This window comes from Triturus cristatus, chromosome 3_2, assembly GCF_964204655.1.
Source record: "Triturus cristatus chromosome 3_2, aTriCri1.1, whole genome shotgun sequence".
Taxonomy (NCBI): Eukaryota; Metazoa; Chordata; class Amphibia; order Caudata; family Salamandridae; genus Triturus; species Triturus cristatus.
Genome location: NC_140584.1, coordinates 666,785,919 through 666,803,482, shown reverse-complemented (window position 1 = coordinate 666,803,482; position 17,564 = coordinate 666,785,919). Strand labels below are relative to the sequence as shown.

General features: G+C 48.4%; 1 protein-coding gene across 1 annotated transcript in view; it reads right to left on the bottom strand.

The window, feature by feature from the left end:
* LOC146857923 (voltage-gated delayed rectifier potassium channel KCNH8-like) overlaps positions 1-17,564 on the bottom strand; it is a 1,483,167-nt gene that overhangs the window by 273,554 nt on the left and 1,192,049 nt on the right. The window contains exon 11 of the mRNA XM_085648652.1: positions 5,247-5,461. Coding sequence (XP_085504778.1) covers positions 5,247-5,461 — 215 coding nt within the window. The remainder of the gene's footprint in view (positions 1-5,246; positions 5,462-17,564) is intronic.

The following is a 17,564-nucleotide window of genomic DNA, read 5'->3' as shown; positions in this document are numbered from 1 at the left end:
TATGTTATCAGGAATCCTGTCTGTTGGACTTATTGTTAAAAGTGTTTTGGTATCTCTAGAAATATTGACTAGCTATCTGGGAGGTGTTGAAGGGGCTCCCCCATTACATCCATGTGGGACCAGTCATACCGGGAGAGCAGGCCAATTGAAATGGCAATACACCAATGGGAGCCTGATTGAGCTGCAACATGTTTATCAGCCTCATCACTCTTGCTCTTTTTGTCTGGGGGTGGAGCGTCACTGGTACCCTGAGCACTGGCACGCTTACGGGCTATGTACTACCATGGAATCTAGGGGGAACTGACCTCTGATCTAAGGAATTATCTGAGGGGGAAGCTTTATATTTGTTGCACACCTTAGGAGTCACCACCCTGTTTTGATTGACTTCTTGAAAGTTTCAAGAGCTGTTTTCAGCATGCCCTTAAGCATGGGTTAGTGAGAGTGCTGTGTGGAAATCCTTGTCTTCTTGGACCTTGTGTAAGTCCACTTTGTAAAAGGCTGCAACTTGATGAAGAACCTCATGGTGTCATGCGGAGGGGCCAGTTCGACAGGATAGAGGTCCAGATCAGTGTCAGCAGGTGAGTCAACGTTATAATTACCCCAGGGGTCCTCCTAACGCTCAGGCACAAAAAGGGTCTTATGAGGATCCAGAGGATATAAAGGACTTTCTCCTCCCCCAAGAAACAAATGTGGGGAACCCCCAGGCGAGTGTGGTAATGGGTGACCCTGCGGAGGAGAGGAAGGTGGAGTAGGGGAGGGTGGAGGTGACGGTGGAGGGGGAGAAGGATGAGGAGGATGGGGTCTAGGTGGGAGCAGACTGGTGCTCTGATCCTGGAGCTTTCTGGCCTTGGCTGGTAGATCAAGCTCCAAGGCAAGACTCTCCTAAAAAGTCAGCTTCCTCTTGTAACAGTGTCGGATACCTTTGGAGGGGGATGTATGTGGATCCTGCTGGTCTGCAGATGGATCAGGAGCCACTGCTGCTTGGCATCGGGCCCTTGTTGCAGACACTGCAAGATTAGTTGCTCTTGAGGGTAGAGATTTTGGTGTTGGCCTCTTCAGTGCTGAAGATGGTTTGTGGCCCACTGGAACTGATGATGTTTTCAGCACCAATGAAGTTGAAAGACCTGTGGTCCACTTTAATGCCTGTTTAGGCATTGGCGCAAAAGGTGCACTCAGTGTGGAAGGTGTTGTTAGCGCTGGAGGCTGGGTCTTCAATGGAAGTTGATGTTGAGGGCTGGACTGCGGTCAGAACCAAAGCCTTCTGCTGATGTCGACGATGGCCCGTCGGCATTGGCAGCTAGGAAGTTTGGCTCTTGGCTTGTGGGCTTGATGCCTGACCCTCTCGAGGGCTGTGTTCGGCCACAGAGCAGTGTTGGGACAGCGGTGATGGTGCTCACAGACAACGTTTTCTTCCAAAGGACTTTAAAGATGTGAGGTTCCTCTGACTTGGAGTGTGAGCTCGACTTGGGGCTGAAGTGTTCAGCATGCTCATCGGAGGATTCTGAATGTTCTTCCTTGACATCGTGGTATCGTTTCCCACTTGATGGGCTATGGAGAATCAAGTGAACAGTAATTTGAGTGCCTTAAAGTCTTTGTAGATCGGAATGAGAGACAGATAGTGCAGGAAACCTCGTCCTGATCCAGGGACAGACAGAGGCTGCAAACCTGATAATGGCTAGACAGGGGTAGTTTGCTATGTTGGGGAGTACTGAAAGTAAAAGTGTTTTTTCCATTATGTTGACCACGTTCTTGTGGATCGAAGATGGAGGTTGATAGCCCTGAGGGGCACGGGCCCCCGAAAAGGTATCCAGAAGAATCTGGACACCGAGCCTGACAGAGGTTGTACTGACACAGAAGTATCTGTAGACAACTGTATCTTTTTTCCTACCAGTATCGGAGAAAATTCAAAGTGGAGCGAGATGAACATCAAGAGGCGTGGACCTGGTGTGCTGTTCAAACACAACCGAACCAGACAGCGGAGAAAAAACAATCCAACAATGGAGCTGAAGCCCATGCACATTACCAGTAATGGGTGGAGCCACTATACCTTGTGACTCAAAGTCCTCTTTGAAGAAAATCAAGTTGCACACACCGAGCCTAAAACTATATGGCAGGAGCATGCACAACATGTGTATAAAACCTCCAAACCGCGGCTGACCACTGGTTCAGCACATCAATACCTATTGCACAAATATAAGAGTCCTGTGCATGTCGCTTCTAAAACCCGCCGCAGTTGGGCTCCACTGAAATCCAGACAAGAAGATTTTTAACTCATGGAAGGTGAAATCTATCAAATCCAGCCACAATAATCTGGGTAATCTCCTTCATGTAGATGGCAGGTACGCCCGGCAGTAGTGTAGACTACTTGATATATTTGAACCATTATTGTGGGGATTTTTCTTGAATTAATTTGGAATTTTATTGGGAATAAAACTCGGATCACTAAACCTAATATGTATAGCCCTGATGAAGTTCCTTTGAAAGGAACGAAACGCATTGGGTGATGTCTTATCACTTCTTTTACCAATAAGAATAAAATTAATTTAAAGGACTTCCTTCAAAGTTTGTGACTTCTTTCCTGGTGCACCTTCTATGAGTTAAAAAACATGTGTATCTACAGTTACACAAGCCATGAACATCCAGTTCTCGAGCCCCTTAGTGGGCTGTATTGACAGCCAGTTCCTCTTGTATCCATTGGAAGTCAATAGGTTCTTTTGTATTTGCAACTGAAATGGGTTTCCTTAATTGGTGACATCAATGAAGGTGTTTCTAATGGTGGCATAGACCTGTATGTATCATGAGCAGTAACTGGCCATCCCTAGAAATGACTCAACGTCACTGGCATCTTTAGGAGCTATTGCTTCATTTAATGCCTTGACTTTTTCCCTATCTGAACACTTTCTCTTGTCGGAGAATATGTGCACTTAAAACTTTAGATGGTGCTTATAGAATTCACATTTAGCTGCTTTCAGGGACAAGTTTGCTTCCAATAGAACTTGACGCACCTGATCAAAGCTTTTGTTGTGATCCTGCATGAAAGTTCAAAATACCAAGATGTCATTGGCATAGTTCAATGCATGTACAACAGAGCTGATGACTGTCTTGATGGCTTCCTGGAATATTTCCCCAGAATATTTCCCCCAGAGGTAACACTCCAACGTTGTCATGTACCATGAGACTTCATGGAGCGCCAGCAGAAAGCTTTTGTTGAGCTTTAATATGGCGAATATTCAGGGTCCATTACCAAGGCTGACCATGTCTATTAGGTAGGCCCCGGGTACAGATCACTGTAAGGCCATGTTGGACATCCTCATGTTGACACATAGGATGTGCCTTCAAGAGTTTCGCTTGGGAACAACTATTAGATACCTGTTGTGTTGCAATACTTCTACTGCTTCCTGTAAGTGAAAAGATGCTCTTCGGTTGTGTTGATCACTGGCTTGGTGGCTTCCTTTATGTGCAACTTCACTGTGAAGTTTTTCATTTTTCCCAGCCAGTGAAGAGTTTTGATACTTTTGTGCCACTGGAGGGTCAAAGCACACCATGTTTGCCAGAATTACCATTAGTTTTAACTTTTCGTCCATTGCTAGGCTGAGAAGACAATCAGCCAGGATGGGTCCCTCAATTGAGCATATGTCAGCTTCAGTGGTGCGGACTTTGTAGCCAAGTGTTGTCTCGAACTTGCCACGGAATGCCAGTTGTTCTACGGCCACTCATGCATACTCTTGACATCCGTCCAGTGTAGTCATGGTTTGGGGCTCTTCTTTTCATATTCAGCAGAACAAATGTAATTTAAGGGTGCTCCACTGTCCAATACAAAACAGTAGGGTAATCACACATTAGGATGTTTGCATTGTGTTCATTAGCCACCATTCTGCTTTGAAGGTGAGAGTTCTGGCCTTAATATTTCTCACTGATAGGAGTTTACTGCCGTGTGTTTTAATTTCCATGCGCACGTCTCTCTTGGTGCTGAGCAGGTTGCCTACTGCATGATGTTTGCTTGTTGTGTTGCACATGTTGTGTTTCTTTACTCATAGTTCTAATGTCCAGATGTCTGCAATGCAGGCTCTTCGTCACTCATCAGCAGTTGTTAGACTTGCACTTACGGGCTTGACTTACCTCCAGGTTTCTTTGAACTTCTTTACTGTTTTAAGCCTTTGTAGTTACACCAAGGTGCCCAATACTGACAGAGCAGTTCTCCATCATGCACTTGCCATCAGTCCGTGTCACCAGCCGTGTTCCTGTATCCCTTTCCAGCCTGGATGGAAGTCATGCCACCTTTTAAGCTAGGTAGCTGATCCTTGCAGTCCCGATTTCTGAAGAAGGACACCATGAACAACATGACACTCCTCTCTGTCTCTCTCATTCCATTCATTCTGACTCTCTCTTTTTCTTTCCTCTCTATCTCTCTTCTCCATGTCTGGCCTTTCTTCCTCAGTCTTTCCTCCTACCCTTACCCCCAGGAAGGCCTCAACATTTTGCTCTACCCCCTGCAAGAGAATTGCCAACAGTGACCCAGGGCCATAAGAACCGGGTCCGACGGGTCCAGTCTCCCCAGGAAGGGCCCAGCAGGATAAATGGCCAGTCTGGCCCTGGCCAGCTGGGCTGACGGGACTCTCTGGTGGTGGAGACGGGTAAGCTATCCTCAAAGATAAGGTGGATAAGCCCATTCCCCTAGAAGACCCTTATCCTAAGTATAAGGGAGCCTTGAGAATGTCCTACTTACTGACTGGCTTAAAAAGTACATCTGTGTTGAATGATTCCCAGAATCTCTATGGGCCAAGGTACAGAGATGGACTGATGAAATGCCTTCAGTCACCTGACAGCCTCTCAGCCCATCTCTGAACCAGGCGTTCATTTCGCCTACGGTGAAGTAATGTTGGGAGCATGCAATTCTAAATTTGCAAATAGCAACTAGATAGGTCCATCCCAAGCGAGTTCCACCCACACCGGGGCCTCCTCCAGCCACATATTTACAATCACTGTCAATTGAGTGAAAGGCGGCATGTTATCCATTCTGAAAACACTCAGGCAAATAAATGGATGCATGTGGATGGTGAGGGAAACAGTGGGTTTATGGCTACATGACGTCAATGAGAGTGCCAATCAAAAGCTGCAGCATTTTACTGCACACTTTATAAAGAATTTGGCCCTTGCTTGTTTTTTCCAGTATTCGGATCGTCACCTAAGCGGCAATGCAGGTTCTGTGCATGATGAACCCTGTGGCGGCTGCCAGAGCTACTTACATCTGCTTCGCTCCCCTTGCGCAGGTTGTAGGTCAGGTCGTGCTGGATTTCGGCGATGAACTTCTGAGAGTACTCTGGATACAGCTCGAGCACCTCCCTCAGACCCTTCAAGCTGATGTACTGGAGGTCGCAGTAGGTCAGCGCCTTCACGTTGGCATTCGTCTTAATAACTCGGTCCTTGTTCATGAAATCAGAGCCAATCAAATCCCCTTTACCTGAAAGTTACAGGAAACAAGGCATTTCAGAAACTGTGTACATACGGACCTAGCTAGCATTTTAGAACAGTTTCCAATTTATTCATGGAGGTGCTGGACATTGCATGGTTTGCGTGTAAGCTTTTTCTGACCTTGTTCTAAGTGTGTATGTACATTTAAGTAATCAATTTTCTCCGGGTCTGTGATTTTCTACCATCAATGTCCACCCACATTTTTTACATTCATGAAAATGCAATTTGTTGAGATGTCAGTGGGAGGCTGTCAGGAGAAAGGGCAAAAAAGGTCTTTCTGAAAGGCTTTGCTGTTGTGGACAGACTGTCTCAGAGGCCCCGAGGAGTTCGGACACTTCCAGTTTTTGAAACACCGAGTCATAATAAAAATTTATTTTTAGCTTCGTTGACTGCCAGGAGAATAGAAATTTATATATATGAGGCCCCCTTAAGCTTGAGGCCCAGGTACACCGACTCTACTTGTTCACAACTGTTTGACCTGGTTTAGAAAAAATATCAGAGCCAGCCAAGAGTTCATTCATAGGAATTGATCGCTGCGTATATCTCAATTGCCTCCAGAGCCGGCTTTAGCGCTGGTGGTGCCCGGTGTGAAAATCATCCTCAGATTCTCTCACTACCACCAGGCAAAAGTGCCCCTTATCTCTCCAATTATGTCATTGCTAAACACAGCACCCTCCCCTAAGGTCAGCGCCCCCTCCACAGACCAGCGCCCAGTGTGGCTGCACCGGTTGCACTGCCCTAAAGCCGGCCCTGATTGCCTCTGAAACAGCTTGAGGTAGGGGTAGGTGTCCGAAGGTGTGACTGAAATCAAAATCTCCCCCCAGTAAAAATGCAGGACTCCCTGGCACCATGAGGTTTGAGGCTGGATCCCAGTAGACTCCAAAAACATCACTGCACCTCAAAGGCTCAAACTAATCAAACAAAATCTAGACTTTTAAGAGATACTTTCTTGCAATAACTGTCTTCACATCGCGGACTGTTTTTCCACCTACACGGGTAGGCTCCTGGAAGACCATAACAAGGTAGAAGACACACCTGGGAGACAGCCGTAATTATTTACCAATTTTCATGTTGTGTAGAAAAAAATGCAAGATTACATTTTAGCAATTTGTCTGTCCAGCCTGCCAAATAGTTTGCCAACTCACTGATTTCCTATGAATGCTCAGGCAGCTTCCAAAACTCGATTTGTGCTTAAAAGAGTTTTCTTTGTATAGAAGACAACAATGACTTCCCGTTGGGTTCGAGAGATGAGACCAACCCCGTGTGTTCGTTGGTTGTAGCAACTGTGCCAATTGGAATTCGTCTGTTTATTCCCGAAAATGTCTGTGTCATTGAGGCGCAACAAGAGCGTTTGCTCTGCAGTAAATAAGCATCTATTTAAATGCCTTCGAAACCATCAAGCTTTGACAATTGGAGAGTTGAGCTACGGACAGCAGGAAGGCGTGCATTTTGGTCTGTAGATGGATTCAATTACTCTTACCATGTGTAAAAGCATGTTCTTTTGCAAAACTGTGTATAGCAATTTAAGTTGTTAATGGCAATGGGCATGTACAGGTACTGTGCTTTACTATGAGGACTATGCGTTCTCGAGATGTCACCTAGGGTTCAGAGGTCATTGGGCCTTCTACAAGGCCACTGTGCTAGATGTTGGATGGACTGTAGTGGAAGGAGGGTTCCAGGCATCCTTTCTCAGGTGGGCGGAGCGCTTCTCATGTCCCACCTAGAACGCATGTGTTTGAGCATAGACCCCTGACAGCCATGAAAGAAGAGGCGGTGCATGTGGAGGAGCGGGAGGCAGAGGTTAGGTGCAGGCAGCCAGAGTGGCAAGCAGGAGAAGGAGCAGAGCTAGCAGTTGTTTTGGAACATGGACATGCAGAGGGAGCAAGAGAGAAGGAACCAAGAAGTCCACCTCTAAGACCAAATGGACTGCAGCTAATCTGCCCCTCTGGTGAGTAATGGTCATGGAACAGTGACCAATGGCTTAGCTCCCACCTAGTGGTTTGGAGAAAATGAGGACTATTGTGGTTGTGCCTACCATCCGTTGACCCGCTGCGATTACAGTCACACAGCCCAGATTATTTTGAATACACGCAGGTAGAGGTTGTCTCACAGGGAATATAAAATGCCACATTTCAGCTCGTTTATGAAAGATGAATCATGTCATTGGTTGTGTGTCTTAACCACGCAGGCTTTAATCACATCGCAGTCCGAAACAATTAATGCATCTTTACAATGCGTTCTGTTACCGCACAAGCCGTTACAATTAGTGCTGCAGGGAAAGCGCTGGAGTTGGAAAAGCATAATTTACTATTCCAACTCCAGTGTGTGCAACAGTAGGGAAACTGCTGGACGTAAGGTCCATCTTCAATTCAAAAATGCTTTCTTGAAGGCAAGTCATTGTAACGACTTGCATGGCAAACTAATGCGTTGTAAAGACCTATTCGTGGTTCAGAACGCGCTGTTAAGGCTCTGCGTGGCTCGAGCCGCGGCGTAAAGGCTGTTTCCCCTTTCATCCTAGTCTGAACGTGACCCAATGATCATATACTGCATAACCGCAGCACTCACGCCTGCAGGCTTTATGAGGCAGCGCAGGGTGAAACTATACAGAAGCCTTGACTGAGTCCTGCGAATGGCAACAAATAATTCAGAAGAATTTTATGGGAGTTCATTCAATTTAGGCGAGAAATTCTGTGGCAGGATCATCTCTCTAGTAAGACATTTTAACACACTCAGGGACTGATGCATATCATAGCTCTTAGCTCAAAGTCTCATAATGTAAGGAAGGTTTCTTTTAGGAAAGAACATTTTGCCCACTCTGCAGGTAATCTAAAACAAATGCTAATCATTGGCACCAGCAGACTTCCTCAGTATGTTACGCGTCTCTTATTTCCCCCTAGCCAGCTATCATTTAAAACGTGCCGCCTGGAGGGCGGGGTGTGGTTTCCTTTGTATTTATGCTGCAAGAGGTTTGTAAAGAAAACCCTCTGCAAAACAGTGCAACACTCAAATATGTGAGCATCATCACTAACACACACTGTTAAATGAAGACTCTAAAATGATTTTAACATTTAAAATCAATGAATCAGGCTTTAATTGTCTTTTATACTACGGACCTCATTTAGCTGTGGGTCGTAATGGGATATCTGCTAGGGATTGGCGCATGTCGTGTCTGCCTATCTTGAGTTTTTCTGGCTTCCTTTAGAGATACTGAATCCCGTTGAGAAAACATTTACTGCCAACCAGCAACTGTCAGACAAGCCATTAGACGGCCAGTACACCCTGTTTGGGTCGAGCATTCGAGACCTCTCGTATATACTTTAGTATATACTTATATGTGTATGTACTTTGTGGGCTCTGGAGATCAGCTCTAGGACTTGTCTGCTTCCGCTTAGGGACTTTTTTTCTGTTCAACTGCCTCTATTTAACTGTCCTGATAGAACACGACCAGCAGAGGTCAGTAAAATACCACAATCGCTATAGCATTCTCTAGATTCCAGTCCGTAGAAATTGTATCTCATGAGCACCCGTAGATGATACATTTTTTTTCAAATCTGGTATTTTCAGTGCTATGACCACCGAAGGCCCTGATTGTGTATTAAAAACAGCTTCGGACTATACCATTTCCCGCTGAAAGGCAATATTTCTCTCCATGTGTTCCCATACCTAGCATGTCATGCAGTTTGGTGCCTATTTTCCCTCCATGTTAAAGAACAGTAGATGTTTCAGCACCCAGGTAAATGTGCTGCATAGCTAAATACATAAGATCCCAAAGGCGAGACCGGTTGCATTGCAAATGCTTGTTAAGGTGGCCAGCGCTGCCAAGTTAGACAGATCCGTGCATGGTGCGTAGCTGCAGTCCAGGTTTCTTCTTTGAATTCTAGGACTTGTACCCTTGTTTATTAAAGGGAAAAATCTGGACTGGAGCAGTATATCACGCATGGACCTGGGAAACCTTGGTAGCTAAGGGTTGCTCATCTGAAACAACGTCTGCCATGTTTATCCCTGCTGGCCAAAACCATGTTCAGCATGGTCGTCCTTGATGGGAAGAACTACCAGTGTCCACTACGAGCTAGGGAAAAAATTCAGAGTCTCAGGGACTTTGGTTTTATGGCTGGCCCACCAAAGCTTAAATGAAGATTTAAGACTGCAAAAGGGAGAATAAAGGATCATTATATAAGTAACATTTAATTATATATATCTTTGACATCAGTTCAATACTTGGAATATTTATCTGGGCAGTGATTTGTTTATAAAATAAAACCAAAATATTTGATGAAGACCTTTGACAATATTCACTAATATCATATAGAAAGCATGATATTTTTTCCCATCTAACAAGGAACATGCACATTTCTCCAATACATCGGGGAGCACACTAGGAGACATTCTCAACTCTCCAAAATTTGAAAAAGAGGTCAATTAGTTGAAAGACCTGCAGAGAATACTTTCATTACGTCAGGAGCTGCATTTGTTTTACATAGGCAATCGTTTTTCTGCCACTAAGATGGGTAGAATCTGTGGAAGAGGAAGCATGATGTGGCAAATGTGGCTACAGCGTTCCAAAATTTCTGTGAGCATGTCTATATGGAACCACTTAGGTGAGGACATTCAGTCTCATCATACGTCTGTTTGTAACTCTGAAAAGGCCAGAAATTACGACTTTTGTCACACATTTTGAATCAACACTCTCGGCCGTGTTTCCGAGTCAAGAGTTACATTTTAATCAATATGCAGGAATCCCAAGTTATGCATCGAACCAGTCAAAATGTATTAGAGAAGAAAGTCTTCTAAACATTGCAAAATGTATAGAGCGCTAATCACCTGTGAGGGTATCCAGGCGCTTTAGCAGGTGGACAGGCAGCTGTTTCCTGGAGGTTAATCAAAGAGCAGGTTTTCAGCTTCTTGCACATTTGAGAAGCGAACAGGAGGCTCTGATGTGGTGCGGGAGGCCTTTCCTTGCTTTGGGGGGTGAGATAAGAGAAGGCGCAGCCTCCAGTGACTTTGGGAATGCAGGCTGGGCTTGCCAGTGAGAGTCCGGCTGAGCAGGCCTGGGGAAGGTGTAGGAGTGTATGCAGCTGTTCAGTTATGCAGGGCCGGTGTTGTGTAGTGCTTTGTATGTGTGTGTGTGAGCAGTTAGGTCTTGCTGCACACAGGGCCGGACTGGCCGTGGCGGGCACCGGGCGTTTCCCCGGTAGGCTGCCAGGGTGGGGGCCGGTTTTGGGCCTCAGGGGGGCCGATTTTGTTATGGGGACTTTTTGCAGCATAGCTGCAATATCGGCCCTGTAACAAAATCGGCCGAAACCGGCATTGGCAAAGAGCTCGCCCACCCCCCCAAACTCTGGGGGGGCCAGCCGAGCACGTTGCCAGGGCCGGTTTTGGTTCTCAGTCCGGCCCTGGCTGCACATCTTTTCCTACATAAAAGAGTTCGAGCCACAGAGGCATAGTTCTCATTGTCACAGCATGTGCAGTGGCACCAAGGCCCAGAAGTGTTAGGACCCACTGCAGCTCATTAACTCAATTATGACCGTCTTGTATTACAGTGCGTTTTTATCACCAAGAGTTCTAGGCCACACAAAGAGCATTTTTTTTTTTTAATAAACAATTTTTATTAGCACAAACAAAAACAAAAGCACACCTTTTGTCATTACATAGCACATCTGCGCAATACCTTTGCTGGCACATTGGTAATTCCTGACAGTTATCAAGGCTATCACGCATGCACACCCCAGCCTCCATATCCACCACCCGCCGCCCCCCGCCCACACACCTACTCTTCATCGAGTCGCTCCTTAAGTGAAGAGGATGGCTCAGCTTCAGTCGCTCAGGTCGGACTCAGAGTCCGTTACCGGGGGTTCACAGATATTACCTCTAAATGCATTCGACTTTCCCCAGATTCTGTGCCATCTCCTGGGGCAGCCTCTGTTCGCGCACACCACCCCTTCCGCCGTCATGGCACTATCCATGTCTCGAACCCACCTCACGTGGGAGGGGGCTGCCTGCGCCCCCCAGTATTGCGCAATGGACCTCTTCGCCAATGCTAGACCGACGGTCACCCAGGTTTGATCAGCCTGGTTAAGATCAGTAGTATCCCACACATTCAGTAAACACATTCTGGGTTCTAGCGGGACAGCATGACCGGTAACCCAGGAGATCGTTGCCATGACCTCCCCCCAATATGTGGCTATGTCTGGGCATTCCCATATCGTGTGGAAGAAGGTGCCCCGTAGTCCACACCCCCGCAGACAGAGCGGGGTAAGTGTCCTCCCCATTTTATGGAGTGTATCTCTCGTGTAGTATATCCGGTGCAGTATTTTAAGCTGCACCAGTTTTATTTTGGATGGGATGGCCACCTCTCGGGGGGACGCCAGCGCTTCAAACCATTCTAGTTCGTCCATGGGCCCCACTGCTGCCTCCCATTTCCTTTTGAGGAGCTCCTTGGGTTCTTTTTGATGATTCACCAGTTTACGGGAGGTCAATGAGATAGCTTTCTTGGTGAGGTGGTCTGTGAGTAGCCGGTCCTCTAGCGGGGAAGACTCCGGTAGGGTGGTCCCCCTGGGTATAGCTGTCTGTAGTGCATGCTGTATTTGTAAAAATTTAAAGTACTCGGTCCGACTCATCTGATAGTCCGCTTGCAGCTTCTCAAACGGTATCACCCCACACTTACTCCAGAGGTCGCCGACCTTGGAGATGCCTATGCAATCCCACCCCTCAAATTCTTTACGTAGATGACCCATACCAATCTTAGGGGAGATCCATAGCGGCGTCTGCTACGTAATCACCCCCTCCCACCCCAACCTACGCTGTGCCGTGCGCCAGATCTGTACTGTGTGCGCTGTGGGGCCTTGTAGCCTATTCGTCCCTGATTTAACATATAAGGCTTGGAGGACTCCGTGTAGTCCCAGCATCGCCCTGTCCATTCGTAAAGCGGGTTCATCTTGCGCTGCGTGTATCCATTGGTTGACTATGATAAGTTGGGACGCCCAATAATATAAACGTATGTTGGGCAGCGCGATACCCCCATAAATACCAACTCCGCATAAGTTTGCAGAGAGCTATTCTATGAGGTTTACCCTCCCACAGCAGACAACCCACCTCTGCGTTAATCGATTGATAGTAGGAGTCGGGGACTGGAGCGGGCGCATTCTGCAGCGCGTAGAGGAAGCGAGGGAGAGCCATCATTTTGAATAGCGCCGCTCTCCCCAGCAAAGTCAGTGGCAGCGAGTGCCAGTATTTGACATCACTTTTTAGTCGTCTGAGGGGTGGAAGCAAGTTGCGTTCCAGGAAAAGCGCTGGGTCCGGCGCGATGTGTATACCCAGATATTTGAAACCACCCTCCGCCCTTGGTATTAATACTACATCGGGGAGTTGTGGCGGAGGCCCCTGCAGGACGTATAGCACCGACTTCGTCCAGTTAATTGAGTAGCCAGAGAATCGACCATAGGAGTCACAGATATCCAGCAATGCAGCTATGGACCGCTTCGGTTGTGTCAGATAGACCAAGATATCGTCCGCATAGAGTGAGATACGATCATCCCAACTCTCTGTCCATCTTAGCCCGGATATAACTGAATCCTGCCTTATCCAGGCCGCCAAGGGCTCCAGAACCAGGGCGAATAGTAGAGGGGAGAGAGGACACCCTTGCCTAGTGCCTCGTCCCAGTGCGAAGACTCTCGATTACCGGCCATTCACCGCCACCTGCGCCCGAGGCTCTGTATATAGTAGCCGTACCCATGCGCAGAACTTGGGCCCAAAACCAAAATGCACAAGCACCGCAAACAGAAAGGGCCACTCCACGCGGTCAAAAGCCATAATCGCATCCAGTGATAGTATAACTGCATCCTCCTGGATGTGGGGCCCACTGGCTATTATGCCGTGTAGCCGTCTAATGTTCATTGCAGTGTTACGCGCAGGCATAAAGCCGGACTGGTCTGGATGGATCAGTGTCTGCAAATGAGATTGGATACGGGTTGCTAATAGTTTTGCCAATATCTTGGCTTCCACATTCAGGAGTGAGATAGGCCTGTAGGAGGTGCACTCGGTGGGGGGCTTCCCGGGCCTCCAACGTCGCAACTCTGACATCTGGTGGGAGCATACCCTCCTCCAGACTGGCCTCATACAGTTGCAGCAAGTGTGGCACTATTGTGTTCGCCTCACGTTTGAACAATTCCACTGGGATCCCATTCGGTCCCAGCGCCTTTCCCGACTGAAGGCCGCGAATTGCTAGGGCGACCTCCTCCCCTGAGAGACTCTTTTCTAATGCAAGCGCGTCATCCGGGGCCAGTTTCGGAAGTCGAATGTTTGCGAGGAATTTTAGATTATCCTCTATGGTAGTCGTCACCGCAGAGGTGTAGACCTGCTCATAGTGGTTAGCGAAGGCCATCGCTATGTCGTCCGGGTATGTCACTTCCTCCCCTGATGTTAATCGCAGCCGCGCCACCCATCGGTTGGCTTTCTCTTTTTTGTCAAGCCACGCTAGCAGTCGGCCCGCCTTATCCCCTAGTTCGTATATAGTATGCTGCGTTTTCGCTAGGCGCAACCGGGCCGCTTCCCACAGATGTTCTCTATACGCTTGTTTCGCAAGGTTAAGTGTGTGAGTGTTCGTATCGGTGGGGTCTTTGGCGTGCTCCCCTTCCGCCACTGTCACTGCTACCTCCAGGGTAGCCACCTGTCGCGACGCTTCTCGCTTATGAGCTGTAATAACTGCGATGGCCTGTCCACGCAGCACTGTTTTGTAGGCCTCCCAGAGGACAATAGGCGAGGAGACAGAGTACAAGTTTTCTGGAAAGTACTGTTTTGTAGTTTTATGCAGCGTCTTCCGCACGCCCGGGACCTTAAGGTAGCCAGGATGTATTGGGAAAGTGCGCCTTCTACCCGAGAGGCCTGCGGAATATGTGAGCAGCACCGGCGAATGAACGGATATGCCCCTGGGGAGGTGCTTAACCTCTTGTATGCGAGCTATACATGTGGGAGAGGCGAGGAGGTAGTCAATGCGTGAGAGACTGTTGTGCACGCTGGCATGATGCGTGAATTGACGGTCAGTGGGATGTCGCATGCGCCAACAGTCGATCAGCCCCATGGCGTCGAGGAAGCCCCGTAGGGGTGTAGGGGTCGTGCTTGGCCCTCTCGGGGGGTGTTTATCCCAGTCCACATCCACTATGGCGTTAAAGTCACCCCCCACAATTAGTTCTCCCTGGGGCAGGCCCGGCAGGAACTGTCCGAGGGCCGGAAAAGCTAGTGAGTGAAGTGCAGGGGGGAAGTATACCGTGACAAAATTAAAGCTGCAGCCCTCCCATTGTCCCGATATCGCGGCAAATCGCCCCTGGTCATCTGCCCATTTCCCAGTCACCACCAAGGGACAGCTTTTTCGGAGGAGGATCCCCACCCCTCTGGATCCGGAGGTGAACTCGGAGTGCGCTACCATTTTGAACCCCCATCTATCTAGTGCCCTCACAGCCGTACCGGCCAAATGGGTCTCCTGCAGGAGAGCCACCGATGGTGTGTGCCTCTTAATATGTTGCAGGACCAGCCCCCTCTTAATCTTATTGCCCAAGCCATTCACATTCCAAGACATCACTGTCAGCGGGGCGCCCGGGCCCTGACGATCACTCATTGTTACATTCGCCATTATCTCACTTTGGTTGATGCCGTGGGTGTGTGCAGACGTGCTGTATGAGCAGACCCTGTGACAAACTCTGGATCACCAATGCACTGTTGGCATGCAAACGTGTTTCGTGTGGGTGTACCCTCACTTCAGACTCCAGGTGTAAAAACCAGAACAAACCAAACCAAACCCAAAATGAAAAACGTGCCCCTTTCCCACCCACCTCCCTGCGTCCCTGCCAGACGGACCCCCAACTATCCGCCACCACAACTTAGCAGAGTGCTTCATTCCCATTAACAGTACTTGCGTGCGGGGGGGAAGAAGTCCGTGGAACACCTCCGCCCCTCCCCTCCTCAAACGATAGATTGACATCAGGAGCGTGGCACAGCCCCTCGTTCAGTCTCGGCAGTTTAGTTCTGTATCTACCACACTCGGGTGGGAGGATCACGGTATACAAAATGGGACTCCTGTAGCAAGTACCTCCCCATCTTGACGAAGCCATACAATGTCTCACTGCGTTGGTGCGCCCCAAATTGTCCGTTAGGCTTCACTTTAGTCCTCGGCCGCAGTCCGCGTGGAGTGGCTTTCCTCTCGCTCCCCTCCGCGGTCCTGGATGTCACCATCCTCTCTGCTCTCCATTCGTCCGGGTCCTTGCACACGCCGCCACCCCTCTAGCCACTCATGGGCATCCTCCGGGCTTTCAAAGAACCAGGTCTTTCCGTCCGCCACTACACGCAGACTCCCCAGGAATAGCATGGAATACGGCAGTTCCCCGCGCCTAAGTTCTTTCTTTATGTCAAAAAAGCTCCTGCGACGTTTGGTTACCGCCGCCGTGTAATCCGGGAAAAATGACACCACTGAATTTTGGATCCGCAGCGGTGGGGCCACCCTCGCCGTTTGCAGTATAGCATCCCTGTCCCGAAAGTTGAAAATGCGAGCCAGGATCGATCTAGGTGGAGCCCCTGGTTTGGGCCTGCCCCCCGGGATTCTGTGCGCCCTCTCCACAGAAAAGAAAGTCGAAAGTCCCCTGGGTTGGAGTCTGCGCTTCACGAGATCTTCCACGTATAGATCCAGAGCTGAACTCCCTTCATTTTCGGGAATGCGTTGTTGCGCCGAGAGCGCCCTTCTTGATCGTCCAACTTCTCCATCATAAGTTTATTTTCTGCTTCCAACTGACCCACTCTTTGAAGTAGTGCGTTGGTGTCCTTCGATAGGGATTGTGTCACTTGTTCAACCTCCGTTACCCTGGCCGTCATCTTCTGAAAATCTGCCCTCAAGAAGGAGACGTCCGCGGAGATGAACCCCACCGTTGATTGTACTTTACCAAGGGCTGCCATTATATCCTCCAGCGTCACCTTCGACGTTCCCTCCGGCTCGGGGCTTTTGGCAGGCACCTCTTTGCGCTGAGGCGGAGCGGGGAGGTCATTGTTGTAGGCGTATTTCTCCAGTTTGCCCTGCGAGTGCATTAACACTACACCTCAATTCCTGGTATGCATTGTTGCGGGGTATATGCAGGCAAAGTAACAGGTGTATGCTGAGTGAATACGGTATGGTAACGAGTAAGAGTGTTGGTGTATTTTTATAGACCATGGGGAAATAACCTTTTCTCTACCTATCTGAAAGGATTCCATCTTGGTTATTGGAGTGGATCAGGAATTTTCAAAATAGGCCACTAGAGATCTGGGATGGGGAGGGCATGCTATGGCACTGGGGCCGACTCCCCCGGCCCCCACCAGTCTTTCTCCTCTTACGAAGGATGGGGCATTTGTGTGTGTCACTTGCAGAATGGGATTCTATTTCTCTAAAGTTAAGTGTACATGCAACGATTGATGAAATGATTGATTGCGCTAGTTAGGAGCTCTGGAGGAAGACCAGGGAACCTGCACCCCATGCACCCGGACAGCAGAGAAAAAACTAGACAAGCCTATGGGGAGAGCTTTCTTATCAGTTAACTCTTAATTTTACAGAAACAACCAGCCTTGTCAGTCCAGCCCACACCCAGGGGCTGACCCTCTATAAAATTTGGCTCACTTGTGAGTCAAAGAGTTTCTACCTATAATGGTCCATTGTCTCCTGGCCAGTGTCTTCCCTCATCTATGTTGATTTAAGGGCACCAGCGGGATATCAGCTTGTGATGGAGAGAAAGGAAAAAGTCTCTTACGGCAAGGGGCACGTTGTGGGCACCACGGGTGAACTGGAACAGGCTGGCAGGCATATGCTCAGGCACACTTGCACAGCAAACCTGGGTCGATCACTATGCTGATTCAGTAGTCGGAGAGCTGGATGTGACAGTAATAGCTCATAAGTGTGGTCACATTTGGAAGGTCGCCAGAGCGGCAAGGTACACAGGACTACTGCCTGTTGATGCAGAAATATATAAATATAACTGATACATTGACAGAGAAGCACAATAACCAAATGTATCCAGTAATATAGACCTTCTGAAAGTATTTGACTACGACAGTAAGCATCTTGGTGGATTCAATATAAT